Consider the following 11406-nt stretch of genomic DNA (forward strand, 5'->3'; position numbering starts at 1 on the left):
ATGAAACGGACGCGCGCTAATCCGTACAATATTCTCCGGATCACGAGACGCCGTGGAAAGTAAGACCCAAAACGTGTGCGCGAAATCCGTAAAGGCATAACAATGAAAGTCGCGCCAACACACCTACTGGATCATAAGACGCACCCACCCCACCTTTGCATTAAATTACAGGGGAGAAAATAACACGTCATAACTCAGTGTATACGGTTATAATTCTCCGCAGGCAATGCATAATAAATTATTTGTTATGGCGTTAGATCGTGTAAATATAAGTGTGTCGTTAAACCCGCCACCACCCGACACAGCCAATTAGTAAGATTTGGCACGTTTTGTTTTACGTTTTATTTTACGTGACAACCCTTACTAATTGGCTGTGTCGGGTGGTGGCGGGTTTAACGACGCACATTTACGCGATCTAACAAAAAAAAGACCCTTTATTATGTATTTTGGTCGCGAAAGCCTCCGACTTGTTGAACCGATGGGCGACGCTTGAGTTTGACCGGTAGGTGGCGATGATTAACTGGCCGTGGCGTGAGGCTTTTCAAAACGCGGGTCCACTCCTCCGCGCCCGTGTGTCGTGACACGCACAGTGATTTCAAGAAGCACATTGAACCTTCAGGATATACATATTTTACTCTTGGACTGACCTAAGACCGCGATACAGAGTAAACGAAACAAAAAAATCATACAAGTATTAAATGTATGTTCTTTTTATATTTATTATTTTTGCACATGTGTAGAAATAGGAAGGGCAAAACGATATCAAACATTTCGTACGACACAGGAGGCACTTTGATTTCAATCTGCCACTTTCTTTTGTCCACCCAACCACATGGCTCTGTTCAGTGATCTGTCAAAGGACTTTAAACTCTGCACCCACAACAATGTTGCGGGGATACCATGGTGGTGAGATGTTAACAACCTCGCCTGGTGTACAAGAAGCCGTGGGTTGAATCCCTTCCCTGACGATGCCTGCTGTGTATTTGGAGTTTGCATGTCGCGTGGAATTCTCTCCGGTTCCTCCACGCGCGTTCAGAGCATTTGGCTGCGATACATTTCCGCGTGATAAGCCACTTGCTTGAGTTATCATTTGTAACGTAACCGGGTGAAGGACGCCGAGATGTTAACGGCCTCGCCTGGTGTGCAGGAGGTCGTGGGTTTGATCCCGACCCTGACGATGCCCGCTGTATATTTGGAGTTTGCGTGTTCTCCCCGTGGTTGCGTGGATTTTTCTCCGGGTCATCGGGTTTTTCCCTCCACATTAACAAACACGCGTTTAGAGTATGTGGCTGCCATAAATGTCCATGTGATAAGCCACTTGGTTGAGCTATCATTTGTGATGGCCAGGCCCGCTTCTGAAAGAGAGCTACATCGCTCAGTGGGCCTTACCTTGGTAAAATAAATCATTAAATATCCCCATCTTCACCATCCCATAGAGTGGTCGTTTCCCATGGGCGGCGCACGGCTGGCTGGGGTTATACGAGGGCTTCTAGCCGTCTAAAAAAAAAAAACTATTAGCTGGGCCCAGATTATTCACAGCCAGCCCACAGCGAAACCTCTCGAGGCCGCACTCGCCGAGAGCGCAAGGCCACCACGAGACCAACGCGGGTCCTCTCCGTGTGGTGCTCGCCAGACTCCACGTGTTTAAAGAAGCACGTTCATTGAACCTTGAAGAGAGAAACATTTTACTCTTGGCTGGCCCGATGAGTGAACCCGTGCCTGTGGATGCGTCCTCGGTCTCCCACGTTCTCTGCTTGTGGCGACCTTGCTTTTTAAAGATACATTTTCTCATTTTTTTTTTCTATTTCAATTACTCTTTAAATGTGGCGATTTATTTGGAAACGAAAAATATTTCCAGCCACCTCAAAATTATTTCAGCTCCCGAAAGAATATCTCCACCCTCTGCCTATGAACCTCGTAGCACTCCATGTGGCTTTTATTGGTACGCGAAGCGTGCCATAGGCCCCGTGTCTATCCAAGCATTCACCTGGTGGTGAATGCCACTGTTTTGTTAAAGTTTGCATCTGTACGTATCCGATGTAATTTTATATATATGCATCATGCATACCCCCATACAGCATATGCATGTTGGGTTCTACTGAGTAATGTGCATATTGTGTAGTATTATTATTTCTATTGAGTATTACGTAATACATATAATAAAATGTACGTTATAATTTGTTGTTGTGCGAGCGTACGTCTTCTAAAGTTTGCGAAACGTGTGGATTCCACTGCCAGACAGGAGCCCCCACAGAGGCCCCCAGGCACTGTGCGGGTCGTGGCCGTGAAACTGGCCAGGCTTCACCACGCCGGCCAGTTAGGTCTGATGAAGGTGGCACAGGCGTGAAATCATAGAAGTGCCACACAACAATGGAATTATTTGCAGTGCGCCCTCTGCTGCCCACCACGTCGTCCCGCAGCCCTATGGCACACCTGTCTGTCTGCGCATGCCTTCCGATATTAGGAACCCACCGGAGCAACGCACTTTTATATCAAGATTGAAAACTCATTTCTTTAGAACTCCTTTTTGTGTTTAGTTTGTTCCCCCCCCACCCCCACCCGATTAGCGCGGTTGGCTACGTACGGTGCGAAAGACGTTCATACATACACACATGCCAGTCACCCATCCCATCCCTGGCCGGGTTCAACTCTGCTTTAGGTTTCAAGATCTGACGAGATCGGGCACATTCCAGGTTATTTGGTCATAGGGTAGGAACTGTTCACGAATTATAAATCGCTATCGCCACGTTCCTCAACAGCGGAAGCTATCCCATCAATGGGTATATGTGCATGAGCGTGAATAATATATGGATTTTTTAAATATGTATGAGGAGCGTCGAGCATGTTTGGTGTCTTGGTGCCCTCAAATAATGTAGGTGCCTGCTGCACGTCTGAGTTGTATTCAATGCATGGACTTATTTTTGTTGTTGTTTGTACTTTTTAGTTTTGGTGGCATTTCTTAATTTGTTTATTCATTTCTGATTTTTCTTGGCAGTAGGGGGTTTCCATTTGCTTAGTAGTGGCTGTATATGTGGGATTTGGTCGTCATATGTGATTAATGTACAGCGTTGTGGGATGCTACTAGCATGAATGACACTATATAAAATGAAAGTATTGGTATATATTTTTTTTATTACGTGTGTACATGTTTGCGGCCTCACGTGCCGCGTGCGTGATGCCACCATTTACGTATTGGTCCACGAATGGACAAGTGTCAAGTTCAGATCCCAGCCGATGATTGGGCGAGAGGGGGAGTGGGGGAAATTCGAAGGCACAATCGAAAATACCCACGTGACCCTTTGCCACTGGCGATCGAACCCCCAACGTTAGCGCGAGATGGCAGAGACACGGGCAGAAACAGCACCCCCCCCCCCCCCCGCCCCAACCCATCGGCCTCGATCCTTCACCCCCATCACCGTTGGCCTTTTGCGCCGCTCACGGCCACCGCCGTTCAAAAACTACCTCGAGCGCTCCCTTCTGCTCAGTTCTCCAGGTCTCCGGGGTCATCACTCTCCCCGTCGATGACTCCCTCATCGTCCGAGCTCTGCACGCGTGCACACAGCAAACACGTAGATCACGGGGGGGGGGGGGGGGGAGGTTACAGGGGGGTGAGGGAGGCGAACGGGAGGATGGAGCTGCGACGGACAGGCTTTGTGAAAGATGGAAGCATCATTTGGTGGCGTTCACGCAGTTCAGGCGAGTCACAGCGTCGGCTCTCGGATGTGCGTTTACGCTGGACCACGTGTTTGGTCAGCGCGGTGTCGAGACGTCGTCGGAACGTCGGACACCACGCAGAACAACGGGCGACACAACTCGATAACTCGTCAGAGGGCTGCACAGCGCAAACCGTGAAAATCTATGCCGCTGTTAAGACGTTTGGGATCTTCCGACCGCAATGCGCGCGTGTGAAGCCTGGGTGGTCGACGCTTTTAAACGATGGTGCTGGAGAAGACTTTTTGTGTATCCCCGTGGGAAGCAAGAAGTACCATTGGAAGTGTACTACAAGAGATTACCAAAATATATCTAGAGTTGTAACACGTGTGTAGAAAGATGGGAACGGAAGTGTTTTGGACACGCACGGCTACAGGTGTAATCGGGAAAACCTGGAGAAACTGATGATGATCGGTTGTTGTTGTTGTTGTTCACGGCCGCATGGTCAGGAGCTAAATGCCAATGTGCGAGGTGCGCTCGCCACGAGAGAGTTTGTGTCGTTTTTCGTACCGTGTAGCATGCAGTGTCGGATTATCCTAGTAGAAAAAGTAGCTGCACATGCTACGGGCCAGCACTTTCAAGGGCCCCGCGCTCAATGCTTTCAAGCTATCAATTCCGGTTCAGTGATTCTGCACTTGCTCTATTACTATAGTACTATACTGCCTGCAACTTTTATGAACGACTGGGTGTTTAAGGTTAGCGATTTGTCGTATTATCTGCCTGTATAGCAAATGAAAAAATACAATTACTTTACTTTGCAAGTAAAAAATGTGTGCGTTTGAATATTTACGTGTTTTTTTATTATTTAGGGCCCCTTTATAACATATCCTACAGGCCCTACACTATCTTAATCCGGCACTGGTAGCATGTGTGTATTGCTGACCATCTTCTTCGCACCGTACGTAGCCAACCGTGCAATAAGCAGGGGGGAGGGATGGAGGGAGGGAGGAGGGTGGTGGGACTCACGCCGGCCGTTTTCTTTGCCGCCTTCCTGAGTTTCAGCTTCAGCGCCAACTCTTGCTGCATCTGGTCCAGTTGCCCCGTGCGGTCTGAGTGCATCACGGACAGGCACAAAGACAAAGATCCCCCGTGTTTAGCCTCAACAGACTCTTTTGGGGGCAAGCGCTGTCCGCGAGTATAACCTACGAAGGCCGGCACGGCACACCAGGGGGTGGATGGCCAGCACCACGCCCAACCGCCTTTGACTCCCCAGTTTTGCGATTTTTACACATCGCTCCAGGTACCGACTTGAGGCTGATTCGATCTGGGGGCCGGTCACACAAAGACAAAGATCCCCCGCATAGCCTTGACAGACTGTTAGGGGCAAGTGCTGTTAGCGAATAGCAGCACCTACGAAGGCCGCCACGGCACACGAGGGAGGTGGGCGGCCAGCACCAAGCCCGGCCATCTTTGCGTAATCCAGCGGCACACCGGCACCAGGCAGCGGACAGACGATGTAATATACGTAAAGCCTTGCCTTTCCACGCCGCAGGTATAGGTGGCTTATGTTTGGTGCCCTCTTGCTGCTTCAAGGTGTTGGGGTAGTTGTCCACTGGGGCCCCCTTAGGGCTTCCCACGATGGGCGACGGAGACAAGGGGGGTGGCAAGGGGGCCCCCTTGCCCCTGTCCATTGCCTGGTGAGAAAATAAAAAAAAAACATGGAAAGATACTGAGAGGAGGTTGCACGTGCGTTGAAAAATGTTTGCCTGCGGGCCTTGGAGTTGGCGCGAACGCTGAAGCTCAGGAAGGCGGCGAAGAAAACGGGCCTGGGTTACAACAGTTCCCAGTCGCGACCGCTTGCCAAACGAGACACTGTTTTTTTTTATTCTGAGCGTCGTCAGAAAACTGTGGCCTTATGAAGCCAATCGTGAGCTTTGGATTTCCAAATGGTGACAATTAAAGAATCAATGTTACCGATGAAAGCGATGCGTTTGTTTTACCTCTGCTGGTCAGGGATTGGGGGACTGAGTGAGCAGTAATTAAGCTTGTTGGAGCAAAACATTCAATGGTTTGGCTGCGGCCATGGTAATATGGAATTACCACCACTACATCAGGGTTTACATTAGACATGAGCACCAGTGCTCTCTAGTGCGGATAGACACTCGGACTGGACTCTGACTGCACTGTAACGGCTACTAAACTAAACTATTTTGTATTTTACCAGGTAAGGCCCACTGAGCTATATAGCTCTTTTTCAGAAGCGACCTGGCCACAAATGATAGCTCAACGGAGTGATTTATCACATGGACATTCATGGCAGCCACATACTCTAAATGCGTGTTTCTAAATGTGGAGGGAAAACCCGATGACCCGGAGAAAAATCCACGCAACCACGGGGAGAACACGCAAACTCCAAATATACAGCGGGCATCGTCAGGGTCGGGATCAAACCCACGACCTCCTGCACACCAGGCGAGGCCGTCAAACATCTCGCCATCTCGGCGTCCTTCACCCGGTTACGTTACCGGGGTGGGCGTGGGGTACAAGATGGAGTTGAGAGGCTCCAGGATGTTGTGGGGGACGTATCCCATCTGCTGGGCCCCATTACTGGCCACCTTCCACCACGACCGAGTCGAGTCCAGCACCTGGTGAGGACGCGAGAGAGATAGAGAGAGAGAGAGAGTACGTATGCATGCATGTTGAACTTCTTTCGTACCGTATGCGGCCAACCGTGCAACAGCAACGATGTACGTTTGTTTCACGCGACTTCCATTTACCGTTTTGCAAGTCGATGTCGAAACTTGACCGCGAGGTTAGGATTGGCGTTCGAAATGTTGCAGACATTAGGGTTGCAGTGCCATGGCCAAATCACACAGATTGACTCATCGAATTGATGGCACGCCAAAGTGTGTCGCACGCAGTTAGGATTTGCAATTACTCGTGGCTGAGCTGAGGCCACTAAAACCTTCCAGACTTCATTTCTAGAGTAATCATGAATGGGCAGGAGCCTGAACACAATCCCGGGATGTCAGTGACGCTGGCTCAGTGCCTCTGACGTGGCGAGAGTGAGAAAGTGAACCGGTGAAAAAAAGACAGGGCAATCTGAGAACCAGAGTGAGCCGCTGTGAAAGTGAGGCAGTGAGTCGTCGTCACCCAGCACGCCGCCGTCAAAGTGAGGCAGTGGGACACCGCTGCCCACTGCCAACCTACACCATTGGCCAATATTTTGCCGCTGTCAACAGTGAGGCGGTGAGCCCAGACCTGGAGGATGTCTCCAGCAAGCACGGAGATCTCGCTGCTGCTCCTCGCCACGTAGTCGTAGAGGCAGCGCGCCATCCCCCTGCACGAACAATCGATTTCCGCTTCACGTATGCATGTGTGTTGAACCTCTTGCGCACCGTACGTAGCCAACCGTGCTAATCACACCGTACGTAGCCAACCGTGAAAATCGCACCGTATGTAGCCAACTGTGCAATTCGCACCGTACGTAGCCAACCGTGAAAATCGCAGAGTATGCAGCCAACCAGTGCGTATGTAACTGCGACGTGCAATTTTGATTTCCTGCTGCATTACTGCCATCCGTATCTCCGAAATCGTCATATTTTTGTGTCTGTACCAAATATCCATGATAATAATACTTTCATTTCATATAGCGCCATTCACGGTTATTACACCCGCAGTATTAATCAGGGCAGTCACCGGATTCGAACCGTGAACCCCTGAAGCAAGCAGCGAATGTGCTTTAGTTAAATGATGCTGATAAACCACGTGAACATGAAGGTGTACAACCCGGTAAACAAGGAACGTTGGGCCAACGGTGGCCCAACGTTGGCCCACGGGTTCTAACCGCATGCCAACGTTGAAAGTTTCCTGGGAAGCCCTTGCGTTTCATGCGTGCATAGGGAGAATGGTGATTTGTTGATAAATGGCCATGTGGCACTACAACTTTCTTTCAGAACCAAAGATTTCTGAGATTTAAAAAAAAAACTAAATATATTGGGTCAATCCTTACATAATTTGATACTTTCGCTTGAGCCTGGACTCGTGGAAATTGACTTCACCTCGTGTATGTGTGTCTGTATGAATTTATTTCGCACCGTACGTAGCCAACCGCGCTAATCAGAGGCGCGCGGGGGGAAGGACAACAAACTAAACACAAAAAGCAGTTCTAAAGAAAAACAAATCTACGTAGATTTTAAAGTGCACTGCTTCGGCAGCTTCCTAATACCAGAGGGAAGAGCGTTCCAGATGGCCACAGAGGCGCGTTTAAAAGCGCGCGACGCGGTGACCGCCTTTGCTCGACGGCTAGCCGAAAGCCGCTGCCACAAGGATGCCCGGAGTTCGCGTGATGACGCTTTATGCTCCCTTGACGAGATCGGCACGGTGTTGTTCATCCCGCACCGCCCACTGCACCTCCACAGCCCCCCCCCCCCACCCCAAACGCCTTCCCCGCACCTCGTTTGTCCCGGTGGCCACGCGCTGGGGCTGGGCTGAGACGGCTCGGCGTCCACAAACGAAACCTTCTTCTGCACGTGGGGCTGCCACCCGCTTCGGAACACGGGCACGTAGTGGGGCACGGGTGCCGGCTTATTCCACGCGGACCTGCACACAACGACGAATGCAAATGAGATTCCTCTCCCGTATAGCCTTGGCGGACTGTTGGGGCAAGTGCTGTTAGCGAGTAGCACCTATGAAGGCCGGCACGGCACACGAGCGGGGGGGGGGGGGGCGGTGGCCAACACCACGCCTGACCGCCTTTGTCTCCCCGGTGGTGATGTTTACACACAGCACCAGGGTACTCATTTGAGGCTGAGTCGACCTTAGGAGAGGCTCAGGACCGTTTCAGATAATCGTCACTGGTGTTAAAATAATCGTCACAGTGTGCAGGGGAGCGGTAGTGTAGCGGTTAGCGCGCTGCACTACGAACCCGGCGACCCGAGTTCGATTCCCGCTCACGGCGAACACTCAGTGACGATTTCCTGAACCGGTCCTGGGCCTCTCCTAATGTCGACTCAAATAAGTAACTGGTGCGATGTGCAAAACATCGGCACTTGGGAGAGGAAGGCGACCGGGCGTAGTGCTGGCCACCCACGCCCTCGTGTGCTGTGCTGGCCTTCATAGCTGTTCGTGAAGAGCACTTCCCCAATATTATGTTAAGGCTATACAGGGGACCTTGTCTTTGGTAGTGATGGGCAGAGTGCTTATGATTCTGACAGTGGTAGCAGTGATCTTAACAGTGATGACAGTGATTATAATAATGATTCAAGATGGCACAGCGAGCGTACAATTCAAGCAGCACACAGAGGGCATGGCAATGAAGGTTATGTACAAGGCAGAGGGCAGCGGGCAGGATAGCAGTCCCCAAACTACGAACAGGTTCTGTTCCTGAGATCCGTTCGTAAGTCGAATGGTTAAATGCACATACGGTCCGTGTTATAAAACGTGTTCGACAAAAAAGGGAAGCACTGTTCAGCTCATTAATAAAAAAAATCATTGTACATCTTCTTGGTTATTTCGGTAAAGTCACGTACAATGGAAATAAAATAATAAACATACAACATAATCAAATGAAATTGTATCATTTTATTTCCATTCTACGTGACTTCAGCGAAAGAACCAAGAAGATGAATCCCTGCAGTCACGAAAGCTTTGAATCGAAAAATTATTGTACATGTTCACGTAACACTGAAAATAGTTCCGCCATTCGGTTCGCAAGCGCGAGTTCACGTACGCAAGTCGGATTTGTAAAAAAAAAACCCACTAAATTTCTCATGGAAGGTCGTTCGTAAGCGCGGATGTTCGCGAGTCGGGCGTTCGTAAGTAGAAGACTGCCTGCGTTGTGAACACAAAGAAGAGGGGTTTGTGCCCGACCTTGGTGTGCTCCACGCCTCCCCGAGGCTGCTCCACAGGTGGATGCCGTCCCCGCTGGTGCTCGGAGCAAGGAGAAGCAGCGCGTCGCGAGTGAGCAGGGGGCTCACCACCGTCTCGGCCAGCTCGGGCCCCCCGCTCTCCTGCACTACCTGCGATTACACAAGACGGAGACGAAAGTCCCCCGAGTAGCCTTTCACACACTGCTGGGGCAAGTGCTGTTAGCGAGTAGCACCTATGAAGGGCGGCACGGCACACGATGGGGTGTGGGTGGCCAGCACCACGCCTGGCCGCCTTTGTTTCCCCAGTAGAAATGCTGACGCATTGTGCCCGGTACTTATTTGAGGCTGAGTCGACCTAGGAGGAGAAGCCCCCACACACACGCGCGCACCTACCCTGGTGAGCGTCTGGAAGAGGGATTGGACGTGTTCCTCGGCAGTGGGGTCATGGAGATGATCCTTCAGCCGAGCCTGAAAGCACAAAGCGTAAGGTCAAGATCTCCTATTGAATATCATGTGTGCAGATTACACCACTGATTACTATTCTGGATCATAAAACATTCCGTGCTATAGTCATAGGTATACTAGTCATCTGAGAAAGAGAGCCTTATAGATTATCGGATTCCTCTGGTATAAATAAAGATTCTAATTTCCGTGACATCGGTGCTTATATATAGGGTATCCAAAAATGCATCCATATATTCCAATAATCAGCCAGTGAAAAAAAATTGCTTTCTCGATCCCCAGCCCACACTGCCCGAAACGACTCCGCCCCCCCCCCCTCAACCTCTGACCCCTCGCCCCCACCCACAAACCAAACTTTGTTGACCCGTACAGACGCGGCATGCCCCTTCCTCTCACCAGTAGGTTGAATGAAAACTTAATTTTCTGCAGGCACTCGATGAACTCCTCCTCGGTGGGCGGCTTTGCACGCAGGGTCAGCACCCCGACTAGTGGACAGCGGCGCGGCCCACGGCGGCACGAACGCACGCACGCACGCGTACGTACGGACGGAGAGGGCACACACACACACACACAGGTGCACGGGTGAGCGTGGCCATGCCGCACGGGCGTATGAGAGCGTGCAAGCACGGGCACGCAGACGCATTCAACCGCGTGAAAACTATCGGCAGTGGGCCTGCAATTTTCGTATCAGGGCTCGACGACACGTGTGCCCACTATTGAGTCGTGACATAGCCGACACGGTGGCGTGTAGAGTAGTATCGACGGCAGTGCCGGATTATCCTCGTAGCAAAAGTAGCTACATATGTAGCTACGAGCGCCGCACTTACAAGGGCCCCGCGCTAAATGCTTTCAAGCGATCAATTCCGGTGCAGTGATTCTGCACTTGCTCTATTACTATAGTACTATACTGCCTTCAACTTTTATGAACGACTGGGTGTTTAAGGTTAGCGATTTGTCGTATTATCTGGGCTGTATATAGCAAATGAAACAATGCAATTACTTTACTATGCAAGTAAAAAATGTGTGCGTTTGAATATTTACGCGTTTTTTTATTATTTAGGGCCCCTTTATAACATATGTTACAAGCCCCGCACGAGCTTCATCCGGCACTGATCGACAGGGCTCGATTATTGCGGCCGTCTGGAACGCTCTTCCTTCTGATATTAGAAAACCAATGGAGCTATGCACTTTTAAATATAGATTGAAAACTAATTTTTTTGGAACCGTTTTTTTGTGTTTAGTTTGTTGTCCTTCCCCCGCACCTCCAATTAGCACGGTCGGCTTACGTACGGTGCGAAAGAAGTTCGACGTACATACACACTTGTACTGACATGCCCCCTGCATGTTCTTTCTGCCGTGTGCCCTCCCCATCATTGTCACCACGTTCACGCTACTGCCCTAGGTTAACTCGGCCTTAAAATTA

At 50.4% G+C, this 11406-nt stretch overlaps 1 protein-coding gene across 1 annotated transcript in view; it reads right to left on the reverse strand.

The window, feature by feature from the left end:
• Positions 1 to 699: 699 nt before the first annotated feature.
• The window catches only part of LOC116952584 (epidermal growth factor receptor kinase substrate 8-like), a 25679-nt gene continuing 14972 nt past the window's right edge, over positions 700 to 11406 (reverse strand). Inside the window, exons 9-17 of the mRNA XM_076073191.1 lie at positions 10380 to 10468; positions 9911 to 9989; positions 9523 to 9667; positions 8107 to 8253; positions 6913 to 6991; positions 6177 to 6296; positions 5189 to 5345; positions 4678 to 4760; positions 700 to 3544 (exon numbers count right to left, since the gene is read on the reverse strand). Coding sequence (XP_075929306.1) covers positions 3482 to 3544; positions 4678 to 4760; positions 5189 to 5345; positions 6177 to 6296; positions 6913 to 6991; positions 8107 to 8253; positions 9523 to 9667; positions 9911 to 9989; positions 10380 to 10468 — 962 coding nt within the window. The 3' untranslated portion in view covers positions 700 to 3481. The remainder of the gene's footprint in view (positions 3545 to 4677; positions 4761 to 5188; positions 5346 to 6176; positions 6297 to 6912; positions 6992 to 8106; positions 8254 to 9522; positions 9668 to 9910; positions 9990 to 10379; positions 10469 to 11406) is intronic.

This window comes from Petromyzon marinus, chromosome 3 (genome assembly GCF_048934315.1).
Source record: "Petromyzon marinus isolate PM22_M1 ecotype Great Lakes invasive population chromosome 3, UKy_Petmar_22M1.pri1.0, whole genome shotgun sequence".
Lineage (NCBI taxonomy): Eukaryota > Metazoa > Chordata > Hyperoartia > Petromyzontiformes > Petromyzontidae > Petromyzon > Petromyzon marinus.